Source organism: Mandrillus leucophaeus, unplaced genomic scaffold (assembly GCF_000951045.1).
Source record: "Mandrillus leucophaeus isolate KB7577 unplaced genomic scaffold, Mleu.le_1.0 Scaffold833, whole genome shotgun sequence".
Classification (NCBI taxonomy): Eukaryota; Metazoa; Chordata; class Mammalia; order Primates; family Cercopithecidae; genus Mandrillus; species Mandrillus leucophaeus.
Genome location: NW_012109064.1, coordinates 500,463 through 513,871, shown reverse-complemented (window position 1 = coordinate 513,871; position 13,409 = coordinate 500,463). Strand labels below are relative to the sequence as shown.

The 13,409-nt window shown below is 39.3% G+C and overlaps 1 protein-coding gene across 2 annotated transcripts in view; it reads left to right on the top strand.

The window, feature by feature from the left end:
* The window catches only part of RORB (RAR-related orphan receptor B), a 192,853-nt gene extending 189,274 nt beyond the window's left edge, over window positions 1-3,579 (top strand). The window contains exon 10 of one of the 2 annotated variants that reach the window (XM_011968250.1): window positions 445-3,579. In XM_011968250.1, coding sequence (XP_011823640.1) covers window positions 445-600 — 156 coding nt within the window. In that variant the 3' untranslated portion in view covers window positions 601-3,579. The remainder of the gene's footprint in view (window positions 1-444) is intronic. The other variant, XM_011968251.1, reaches the window with a different exon arrangement.
* The last annotated feature ends 9,830 nt before the right edge of the window (window positions 3,580-13,409 follow it).

Genomic DNA, 13,409 nt, shown 5'->3' with positions numbered 1-13,409 from the left:
CAATGAAGTAGGTACTGTTAGTAAGCCCATTTTATGAATGAGAAAACTGAGACACAGACAAAGTGACAGCTACGCCATTACTAAGCTCTTTTGGAACTCAGGTAGCCTGCCTACAGAGCACCCACTTGTAACTATTAAACTGGAAAACTATTAAACTAGAAAACCTCTCATAAATACTTATCTAAGAGCAATGAATCAGGGATCTTGGTCCTGTTTTCTTGCTTGCTTCCTTACTCTTTATTTTTCCTTTAGGAGATGGAGTGGCGAGGGGCAGGGAGTACATTTTATTTTGTTTTGTTCTAAGAGAAAAAGCTGAAAGTGAGCCTTCTTTCTTTCTGAACATCTTTTTCCAAAGCCGTTTACCTTCATCTGGGGCCAGAAAGGACACTGATTCCACTAATGAGCTTCCCTCTCTATCTCCCTCTCTGTCTCTCCGTTCTGCAGTTAATAGCCAAGATACCAACCATCACGGCAGTTTGCAACTTGCACGGGGAGAAGCTGCAGGTATTTAAGCAATCTCATCCAGAGATAGTGAATACACTGTTTCCTCCGTTATACAAGGAGCTCTTTAATCCTGACTGTGCCACCGGCTGCAAATGAAGGGGACAAGAGAACTGTCTCATAGTCATGGAATGCATCACCATTAAGACAAAAGCAATGTGTTCATGAAGACTTAAGAAAAATGTCACTACTGCAACATTAGGAATGTCCTGCACTTAATAGAATTATTTTTCACCGCTACAGTTTGAAGAATGTAAATATGCACCTGAGTGGGGCTCTTTTATTTGTTTGTTTGTTTTTGAAATGACCATAAATATACAAATATAGGACACTGGGTGTTATCCTTTTTTTAATTTTATTCGGGTATGTTTTGGGAGACAACTGTTTATAGAATTTTATTGTAGATATATACAAGAAAAGAGCGGTACTTTACATGATTACTTTTCCTGTTGATTGTTCAAATATAATTTAAGAAAATTCCACTAAATAGGCTTACCTATTTCTATGTTTTTAGGTAGTTGATGCATGTGTAAATTTGTAGCTGTCTTGGAAAGTACTGTGCATGTATGTAATAAGTATATAATATGTGAGAATATTATATATGACTATTACTTATACATGCACATGCACTGTGGCTTAAATACCATACCTACTAGCAATGGAGGTTCAGTCAGGCTCTCTTCTATGATTTACCTTCTGTGTTATATGTTACCTTTACGTTAGACAATCAGGATTTTGTTTTCCCAGCCAGAGTTTTCATCTTTAGTCAATGGCAGGACGGTACGAACTCAGAAATAAGTCTACAAAGGAATAAACATAATGTGTGGCCTCTGTATACAAACTCTATTTCTGTCAGTGACATCAAAGCCTTGTCAAGATGGTACATATTGGGAAGGGGGCAGTATTTGGAGCCATTTTCCTGTTTCAAGAATTAGGCCACAGATAATATTGCAAGGTCCAAGACTTTTTTGACCAAACAGTAGGTATTTTCTATTTTTCACCAGAACACATAAAAACACTTTTTTCTTTTGGATTTCCAGTTGTGAAGGAAGCTTAATTTCAGTGCTTATTGTGTCTTCAACTGAAAACTACAATCCATGGATTATGACTACCAGCAATTTTTTCTAGAAACATTAAAAGAATAAATCAGAACCCAGGGCAACAATGCCATTTCATGTAAACATTTTCTCTCTCACCATGTTTTGGGAAGAAAAGATAGAAAGAGAAGACCTAAAGTAAAGAAGTAATCTTTATATTCCTTCTCTTTAATACCTTTATTAGGGAAAGTGGCAATAAAGGAGGAGGCATATTATAAAATGCTATAATAGAAAAATGTAGCAAAAACTCGACAGATTAGAAAAAAAAGATCTGTGTTATTCTGGAGATCTAATGTACCCCAAAGGCAAAACTAATTCCTGTGCAGTTTACAATTATATCATCCATTTACCCTAGAATTTTTTTTTAGCAATTTTTAGAAGTAAAGAATACAAGGATGACATTGGGATCAGAGATTTTAGACTTCCTTGTACAAATTCTCACTTCTCCACCTGTTCACCAATGAAATTAATCATAAGAAAAGCATATATTCCAAGAAATTTGTTCTGCCTGTGTCCTGGAGACCTATACCTTTGGTATTTTCTGATTCAAAATAAAACTTTAAAAAAAAAAAAAAAAACTAGGAGAGAAGTTTGTGTATAAGACAATGACAATTATGGTCTCCTGTAAGCATATCCCAGCCACCAACTCCTAAAGAACTGCCCTTTTCTCCTTGCTAAACACACACACACACCTGCTTTGTAAAGTTTCCATCAGTGGAAACTTTGATTATTATTTTTTTTAATCTCTGTGCTCTCCTGAAGTTCATGGTTGAGCAGCATCTCCAAGATACCACAGAACTCTTGACTGATGATCAAAACAGTAGTGTCGCCTTTTCCTTTTAGAAAACGGAACATTTTCTCACCTCATGATTGATGAATTCTAAACCAATGGGGAAAAACAAAAAGGCTTTAAAATAATGAATCTGTTTCTCAACTACTGTTATATTCAATTAATTTAACTACATTGAACCAAATTACCTTTGGTTCTAAGAAGACAGCTGTAGACTGCTTATTATGCTGCTACAGGGACTCAATTCTTTTTGGTGTAAATGTCACTCCTGCTAGCTCTTTGTATAAAGAATTAATTCCCAGAGTCATATTTCCTTCTAATGGAAAGATTACTCTACTGATTGCTAGGAAAACAGGGTAATGGAAGGCACTCAATTAAACCAAGCCATTTCCAAATGCAATGTATGTTTTATGATTGGCTTGTGATAGGCGATGCTTCATGTGTCTACTTGGTGTTTCCCTTTGAGCTTTGAACTTATGTCAAACTTTGTTTTCATTGTTCTGTTGGCCTGGTGTTTTCCATTGTCAGCCTGTAATTCCTGCTCAGTTGCAGAGGGAATTATTTATTTCCTCCAATTTACCTTAGAGGATTTAAATTGGCTCAATTGATGAAGTGGCTCAGAATTTTTTCCTCCCTTTTCCCATGGGTGATATAGGAAAAAGATTGTTCCTCACATTTACCTTGGGAGGTACTGCTTTTGAATTTGTGTTGTTTCCACTAGTGTAAGCATTTCATTGGGACAGCATGGACCTTTTGAAGCTGGGAGGAAGGAAACAGAGCTAGCATCTGAACCAGAACAAAACAATGGCAACCAGGACGTACTCAGCCCACTTAGTTGAGAGAAGAGATTTCTAGTTTGGGTTACAGTTGCCCAACCTTCCCTTAAAAGAGAATCCAGTCATGTTTTCAATGGTAAAAAGCCTTAAAAAGCTGCCCTTTGAAGATCTCCTATGACTGTATGTCAAGGTATTTTGTACCTACAATCCCAGAACTTTGTTCCTTCCCCATGAGGACTAACAAATGTTCACAACACTCATGATCAAGTGTGCACTGGAAGAAAAAAATCCACAATCTGGGCTTCTCACTTCGTGCTTCATAAATGACAATCACTGCTCGATGCAGATGTTGCACTGTGTCCACTCAGGGATGTTTCATTAAAAAAAAAAAAATACATCAAGAAGGAGGAAAAAATTAAAAACGGGAAAATGACAACAAAACGTGAATGGCATACATTAACTATGCCGCTGAGAGCACCTCTCTGACAAGGCTTTCAGGCCAACAAGCAGTAACTTCATGTCACAAACTGGACTGAATTATTTGGACTTGCTGAAAAGTTGCACCCAAGTAAGGACAACTTGGTCTCATTTTCTAAACTCCGCTAAGAGCCAAATAATCTAGCTGTCCCATTCAGAGGAATTTTTATCTCCCTGCAAATCCAAACTTTTCTGTACAAATCCTGAACAAGGAAATTACAGAAATCTAACTGGCATTAGATAAAATGGACAAGGGAGGTGAAACTGGGTGAATTCAAACTTCAGTGTATTTGTGGTCCATAAAAAGAAAGGGAAATTTTGGAGGGAAAATAGAACAGGAAAGGATTCCAAATCTGGGTTGACACCCGCATATACCCGTACTGTCCGTGACTCAGCTAATCTTTGTGCCCCTTGTTCTGTGGCTCCTTTTCTGTTTTGAGACAGATCTTGTTCAACATGTTGCTCAGGCTGCAGTGCAGTGGCATGAGATCTCGGCTCACTGCAACCTCTGCCTCCTGGGTTCAAGTGATTCTCCTGCTTCAGCCTTCCGAATAACTGGGATTACAGGCACGTGCCCCTACACCCGGCTAATTTTTGTATTTTTAGTAGAGATGGGGTTTCACCATGTTGGCCAGGCTGATCTTGAACTCCTGACCTCAAGTGATCCACCCACCTTGGCCTCCCAAAGTGCTAGGATTACAGGCATGAGCCACCCCGCCCTGCCTTCGGTGGCTCTTTTATCCCCCAAAGACTGAAAGCTGAAGGTGGAGACGTTCTCCACAAACATACCCTTTCTGAATTTCCCTTGTTTTAGCACTGCGTTCAGGGCTCTGGACTAAAGTACCTCGGAGTAGGTAAAATCAGAGACTATAACGATCTCCTGAGTGATTAGATTTCTTTGGTAGATTCTAAGAGATCTTAAATCATCATAAACTCTGCATATTAACAAGAGGTCCCAGGGAGGTGTCAGTACATTTCCTATCGTAGCTGCCTTGTTCAAAGCGTAACTTCACAGCAGTCAAGTTAAACTGTTTGTAGAAAACCACAGAGATCAACTCATGCTCACTCTCTACAATGCAATGTGTCCCAGGCTTGAAGGCAAAAAACAAGTCTTGGGTCCCAAGGACAACCTAAAACCTACCAGCTTTTTTCAAAAACAGCAATCAGATGCAAATAATGGCAGTGTTGTTCTATGTTCTTTGTTTCTGTTCATTATAGAAGCAAGGAAAAAGTCTACTTCTATTGGAAATTAGAAGAAATAATTTCTTCCTGACTCTTTTTTTTTTTTTTCTATAAACTTTTATTTCCAAGGAAGCTGCTACAATTGACAGTCATTTCAGGCCATGGATGTCTGTGCCCTGACAGAAGCACCGTCCAACAGAACAGCAATAATTTTAAAGTGTGCTTCTGTAGTGAAACTCTGCACAAAGTCCCCTGCATGAAGAAGAGGGGAAAGCCTACCATCTGCTTTAGACGAAGTGCTATTCCATGTTCTGTTTCCAACTGCCAGTATAAGCAGCAACTAGAGTAAAGACCTGATGTGGGAAACTATGGGGGTCTTTCAAAAAAAAAAAGCTGACACTCTATTCATTTTTGGCTCTCAGGACCAGAGGGTACAGGGTAGAGGGTAGTTTACCATTTAAAGCAGGGGCTGAAAATTCGAAAGCCTAAAAGGGCCGGGGGGCTTAATGCAAATGGGTGAAGCAGCCCAGTGACAAGCTGGCCAGGAAATGCCCTGTGGAAAAAGGGACATCCACGATTTAGCTGAAGCTGAATGCTGCTAGAGCTTCCGAATTTTATAAAGTCTCTGAAATTATACATAATGGCAGTTGATTCAGAGCTTAGTGCAGACCAAACAAATACATCACTGAGCAGAAGAGGGCCCGTAAATGGTCAGCTTGCAGCCTCTGGTTTAAAGCAACATCGCATCTGGGACCAGCTCAATGGCAGCAAGTCCGGCCAGATTCAACCCTGGGCGATATTAGAACGATATTAGTTTTGGAAGGAGGGGATGGAGATCTTCCCCTTCTGATACCTATTTTGTTTTCGTATGTGATTGTCACAACTAGAGGATATAACAGGAGGTCAGTTTACAAAATAGCCAACAGTCTAAAAATGAAAACAATTCAATTTAGTGATGGCTTCTAAAAGGCACTTCAACTTGTCTTGCCCACACTCCCTTCTTCATAGAGCCAGGGGGCTAGATTTCTTGCCACTTTTTTCTGAAAGGCAAATACGTGACTTTGATTCTTTTGGGTCTCGACGTGTTTCTTTAACTGTGTGACTTCAATATCTGTGACAAGTGTTTCTTTTCCCTTCGTCGTATGTGAAGAATCTATTCTATAGTCGTGATCATGTAGTCCTCCATTGTTTGGAAGTGCAGACCATGGACCTATGCAGCAGATGGGGGTTTTCTATTTGTGCACTTTTTTCCTAAGCTGCTGAAATTCCTCCGATGTGAATGGGCCATAGCAATCTTTGCCTCCTGCGTGACCATAAGCATGGCCTCCAGTGGATCAGAGAAAGCAGCTCAGTGATTGTTCTCATGGCCAAAAATAAAGCACAAGGGTTACCGGAATTGAATGAGCCCCGCTCAGGGCCGCACGGGGCATCTGCACCCCAGCTGGGCAGCACGATCCTTGTATTCAACTATACTCTTCTGGCGGTGGTTGGTGGCAAGCATTCGCGTGCCTCTGTCACAACCATACCGTAGACACACATTAGGTATGTCTGGAAAGCTACAAATCCCACATCCAAGCACAGTGCCGTCTGCTTCATCTGATTAACACACACACAAGAAAGAAAAATTACACCCACAGAAAACTGAGTATGTATTGTAGAAATGTAGAGGAAAAATAAAAATATTTTTTCAAATGTAATTACTTTTAATATATGCTTGTGGAAGGTCTAATACAATGTATGCTGTCTCTGTAATTTTTGCTGTAAATAACTGGAGACAGTGAGTACACTGATTTTTCTATGTCTCTGTTTAAGCATAAGACTTTGTAACAATTTTTTTAGAGGGGGAAATCAACAAAGAGCAAATATGTACTTGCTTCCTTTCTGCGTGTTACGTACTTCTCAGTTTTTTAATGGAAACTGGTTGTAACAGTTTAAGCATCTTGACGGGTCATTGGTGTTAAGTGTATGCTTCTTTTTGTAATATGACTGAGAAAGGGACAGGGCTGTCAATTAAATCTGCTCCAAAAAGTTTGTATTGAAGATTGGCCTAAGACCTGCAAACTCCATCTCTAACTAGACAATATGAAAAAGGAAAATTTAAAAAAAAGAAAAAGTTGCCTGAGTTAAGTCATCTTTCCTTGTAGCAAATGGCTTTGTCCAAATCCTTTCTGCATGGAATAGCTTAAAGAAAACAAACTCCGCTTTCTGATGAACAAAATATTTTTGTACACATTTATTTCTTATTAATAACCTGAGGTCAGACCACACATTTGCTGAAGCCATAACTGACCTTCACCAAATAAATGTTGTAAAGAACCTGGGGGAGGGTTGGGGAGAGACTGAGAGGGAGGAAAATTCAAGGTGTCATGAGCTATAGCAACACAGGCAGGAGCAAGTTGTTGAAACTGATGCTTTTCCTGCATCCCAAATATGACTTTAAAAGGCTAGTATTTTATGATGATCGATTTATAATAATAAAACGATATTTAGATTTAAATGAGACATTCCAATATTTTTGAAATCCCTGACAATGCTTCCTTGCTTTTAGGATTGAGAGAAATGATTTTCATATACTTCCAACGTTCAGAGATTTAATGTTTTCACCTCAGCTCCAGCCTACACTTGTAAAGTCAAGAGCGACTCTAAGTCCTGTGAAACCTTGGGCTGCCTGGGGCTTGGCTGTGCCCATTAACCTACTGCGCCTGGGGGGCAGCATGGGAGGGGTACAGTTTGCATCTCATTAGCATGCACACCACTGTTGGCAATGCATAAAAGTTGTGTTGCCACAAGTATGTAAAATAAAAATATTCACTCTAAAAAGCATAATAATTCTACTTTTTTAAAACAATAATGTCTCTTATAGTCACCATTGATTTTTCTGGAGTTTAATTACATTATTACCATGTATTCTTATTGGCCTGTAGAGGCAAAAGGCAAATCACAAATAAACCCAGTGACATATATAGTTTTAAAATCTACAATTTTCTGATCTCTCTCTCCTTGTTTAATATATAAGCCCTAATTTCTGTGTATGTGAGTAAAACTGCAGCCTGAGTCATTTAGGAAGTAAGCATTGAGTTTTTTTAATTATAAATATACTAGAATAAAACAGCACTCCCTAACAATTAAAAAAGAGTTTTATATTACTTTAGAATGTAATAGGTTTTTGTCCTTATTTTATGTCCTGTAAATTATTAGTTCAATACTGTTAGCATTCCCGGATAATGCACACATGATTTCTGAATGTTTTCTGTAAATGACAATCAATGTTTATGAAGTTCCCTCCTTTAATGCTGAACAAAATTAAAAGAAGAAAAAGAAAAAAGGACTTGCCTAATGGTTTTCTTTCCTTCCCCCCCCTAGTTCCCACTCTCACCCCTGGGAACAACGAATGGGTAGAAAAGATAAGATTCAGCTTTGAAAACATTACCCCATGGGTTCTTACCTACAGAGTTTTCCTTTTTCTAGTAAGTAATGGTTAATTTTTTTTTTTCAGGAAATTCTTGTGTCCTCAGGGGCCTGGCCTGTGTTGGAAATATTCATTGAGAAAAGACTCAGAGTCCATGCTAGCCAAATAGCTTACCAAGTTACAATTAAAATGAGAGCAGCGTCTCTCAAAGATAATAACTCTCTTTTTCTCAGCACTTTAATAAAAGGAAGCCCCAGCTAGCAGAACCATAAGCAACTCCCTCGCAAGCACTTTGTTGAAATAACGTGCAGCAGGTTTGAAATGGATGTGACAATCCCTACATCTGATGAAAGCTTTCAGATAATTAATGATGAAGTCTCTGGGTCTGATTTTTTTTGTTTTGAATCAAGCTGCTCCACTACCAAAATCAATGCCCACCAACATATGAATGCTCTGAATCTCATTTGGAGCTGGATTAGGGAGCATTGAGGATAATCACAGACTCATAGTGATGTTGAAAAAGGTAGCTCCAAGAGAGGTCAGCAATTTTTCAGGTGCTTGGAAGTTGCTGCAGATTGGGGTCCCCAGAGCTGAAATGCTCCAAGTACAGTAGTTTAAAGCAACATTTAACAGATTTTAAAAGTAAAAGCACTGATGCAAGTGACAGGATGAGCCCTGGAAACCCTTCTGTAAAGTTTCTTCAAACCTTTGCTGGTCTTTGGAACCAATGAAAAGATTTCCAGTATGTTTCAAGCCATATCTCTACTCAAGACATTCAGATCCCATGTGGCTCTGCTGAGAGATTACAGAAACAGAGAACTGCACTGATGGTTCTGTGAGAGCACCATGTAGGTCCCTTGGTTTATAATGAGGTCTTCAAGTGTCTAGTCAGAGATGGCAAACATGTTACCTCAACCTATCCCAGGCCCATGTCAATTGTCGTCAATGACTGGTCCTAGAACTCTCGGCTAAAAAGTCATCTAAAGGTTTTTCAGAAACCTAGATCTATGCAGCATTGCAATACAAGATAAAACTTATCATTTTAAAATTCAGTTTGGACCATATAACATGATAATTATTAGCTTTTGATAGAGTTATCAAAAATTATAAATTAAGTCCATTTTATGCACAAAGCTTTGTTCTGTTCATAGATCCTCTTCTTTACTTAAGAGCAAGTCCTGGCGACACACTCCCACATTCACACTAGGCTAGTGTGCATGAGGCATGGCAACTATCAAAGGTATAGCCCGGGTGTGGCATATATTCCAGGTGGCAGCAGCTCCTTGATCCATTTAGAGAAGAGGCAGAAGTGAAGTGAAACTTCTAATAACATCTTGGCAGTGAGGTGCCTCAGATCACAAAGCCACCATGCTATAAGTTTTCTCTCATTGTTTTGTGAACTTGAACTTGCTAATCTTAACTGGTTGACTCAATATTATTCCAAGAGACTGTAAAATTCTTGACAGCTGTGTCTCAGAGACCTTTAAACCACCCGGGATCATGAGGTAGGCCATGGCATGGTGGCACTCAATAAATGTGTCAACTACATTTATTGGAGTCTGCTCTCCTTTTCTACTTCCAGCTTCCCAACTATTAGCTGTGATTTCACTGATTTTGCCCTTGAGAAAATCACCCTCCAGCAGAGTCATCAGACATAGACATGCTTTTCACCACAAGCAATGAGAAGGAAAGTGGTGGCCCATTGGCAATGGACATTGAAAGAATGGTCTTTCCCTTTCTCCAAAGATTTAGCCAAAAGCAACAAGAGAAGGAGCTTGATATTAGACATATCTTCTCGGATTTTCACGGAAGACTCCGCTGGGCAGGAAACAAGAAACAGAGAGATCTGGGAGGCTAATGTGTAAAGCAAATTCGGCATCAAAGCCTGGTGTTGGCATGCCCTTCTCCAACTTTCCAGTCTGGTTTGATCAAATCACAAAATCTCAGTCAAAAAGTAGAGAATCTGGATAACTGATTACTTACTGAAGTATATCCCTGCCCAGGTAAGAAATTTTAGAAAAGGTCCTACTTTTTAAGAGATGGAAACCATTATATCTGTGATCATATGTTCTGTTACAGCAGTCAAAACAGCAGATCAAATGTCATTTTAGATACCTATCTAGTCGCTAGATGCCTTGCATGTGGCTAGAAGATGAAGGAAGCAAGAAAGAACACGCAGGATTACACAGCAGATTTACATGGGCTAGGCCTACCCACACTTCATCACCCAGAATTAATCCCATAGCACCACAGCAGTGGAGGGGGCTGAGATACATAGCCTAGTTAGTTCTGTGTGCCCACAGAGAAAAGTAAACAGGGTTTAGGGAACAGTTAGAAGTCCTGACCCAAATATGAAAGAAATTCAGGAAAGTCTCTAATTTCATCTTCCATCAGATACTGCAACAAACATGTATTCAACTTATTTATTCAACAAGTATTTATTGACCCACTACAATGCCAACCAAGTCACTGATAATGCAATCGTGAAATATGACAGGTACAGACTCTGCCCTCATGGAATCTATGGTCTGGGTCCAAGAAAGGTGGATATACAGAGGAAAAAGATATAATATAAATAATTATAAAGAGTAACCCTTATTACAACTGCTACACCAGCTACAGACAAAATCATAAGATGTCACTACAGATTATCTGTTATTTTCTATTTAGCTCTACTCTTGAACTCATTATCACCCACCATAGCCCATTTGGTTTTTTAATAATGTTAATTGTTTAATTAGTTTCTTAATAGTGAGATAAAATCTTTCCTCTCATATCTTTTCCCCAGGTTATAGCTAGTTCTGCTCATTGAGACTAAGCAGAGCAAGTGCATGTCCAAACCTATCTCTGTCTTATTAACTCACACGCCTGTCGTGGGGTAGCGGGGAGCGGGGAGGGATAGCATTAGGAGATATACCTAATGTCAATGATGAGTTAATAGGTGCAGCACACCAACATGGCACATGTATACATATGTAACAAACCTGCACACTGTGCACATGTACCCTAGAACTTAAAGTATTTAAAAAAAACCTTCAATAAAATTGATACATCTTTCAGTCCTTGCTTGCAGTCTGGCTGTTTGCACAATAAAAATTCTCTCTTATCCCTGCTATCCCTCACAATTTAATCTGCTCATAAAAACAAGTTGTGTTCATTTGAAGAACATCATCAGAACAACCAGGAACACAGATTCTTGACACGGAGACCAATCAGGGATCCTGTCTATGTCATCGATGCCAGTCATACCCATTTAGAACATGGTTTTTGCAGGCACTTGTGTTACAATGTAGGTTTTATTAATATTCAGGTATCGTGAAGCCAGGAGATCAGGAGACAATTACCATTGAGAAGATAGTTTGTTACTCACAGTTTCCAAGAGAAGGGGACATGCCACACCACACGGGGCACAAGCGGAAGCACCGGTGTAAGTGCCAGGAGGCAGAGGGAACAAGGGGGACATGTGGGTAAGACCCTTTATTGTGGTTGTGAAAAGGAACAGGTAAAGTAGACTAAGGAGGTTTAGGATTGACTAATTTGAATAATTTCAGTTGACTCTGTGGTGTGGTGGCTGTCTCTAGTTGTTTAGTACTTGGCTCTAGGCGATTAGGCAAGGGGGCTAATGTCATCCTGTGTGAGAGCTCAATAAAGATGGTGGGGAGTATGGACTCTGGATTGGTGAATTTGCATTCAAAAAGTGGGCTCAGAGGCAAATAATTAACTGTCTCAAGGAACCGAGTAGCCCTGGAAGGGGCAGTCTTTCCTACATCAGTGAGGCTCACGATGTCAAAGCACCAGGATAAAAAGATGCTCAACACAGATTGATTTGTGCATGTTGGCCCACGGTGGGAAAATACCTGATCTCAAACCTTATGTATGAAGAATAAAGGAATAGCTGTCCATCATGGAAGAGAATTTTTTTGAGAACTTCATCTGTACTTTTCCCCCTTTATTTTCCTTCCTCTGACTCATACCTAAGCCTCTTTGTACTTCCTTTCCTCAAAGACTTTTACTGGGTAGAAAGCTGACTCCCAGGCTCCTGAGGGTTTTGCAAAGATTACTGTGTCTCACACTGGGCACCAAAGAGAAGAATTTTCAATCTGCAAGGTTTGGATCATGCAGGAATATGCAGTGATTAAGATGACTCTAGAACACAGGCACTTAATCTCAATTTCTAGATACCACAGAGGCCTCCGATGTGAAGAGGGTATTTGTTTATTAACTCTTGCAGATTTCCCAGGGATCGAATGACCCACTGTGTATTTAAACATGAACCAAAAGAATTTACAACACCTTCTCGCAGCAAGGTAAAAATATTTAACCAGGAGGATGAAGAAGGGAATTAAGAATTCCTTTACAGCTCCAAGTGGCAGCAGAAGAGACTCACCAAATGGCAGGACAAGTTCTACCCGAGCTGTGAGCCATACTGAGCTACCACCTGGTATCATCTAGACTGTTAACAACTTCCTCCTCTGTACTTTCCATCCTCACCACATGTTACAAGCCTAAAGTCCTGCAGTCTTCAAACTTGCTTGGCTTTAATGCCATTTGGATTTTCCCCCTTTGGAAAGATTAAACATTATTTTAAGGTGGGATGGGTTGGAAGTAGGCGAGTGGAGAGAGAAGAGTCAGGAAAGACTTTCCCAAAATAAATAGCAACTCTCACGCCCCTCAGTTGCCGGAAACTTTTTCTTCTCAAATCACACATCCACATCATTGGCTAGAGAATTCTTGTTCATTACACCTCAAAATTCCCTGCACACATAGTAGACAATCTAAAAACGTGACATACACAGAAACTTGATTTTTTTGTCTTGTGCTTAAAGCCATTAAGCCCTAAAATGTTTCTAGTCTTGAAGAAAAAAGTCATAAAAACGTTTGCTATTAAAATAATCCCTTGGCACAGATCTTAATTCTACATCTTCCAACTAAAAGAAAATCTTCACGTTTATTGATTTTTTTAATCAAATGAATTATTTCAGGATAACAGGGAGGGGGCTCCAAGTTTTCTCTATTTAAATTCTCCTTTTGAAAATACCATTCCTCCCTGAAGTTAGGATTTTAAATTCTAAAAGTAATTTTAATCTAAACTTGTGGAGACCTCAATTCTCAGATGGTTGAATGACCATCTGAGAGTATTTTGGGGGAAATACTAATTTATTCCTTAGTAAAATTTA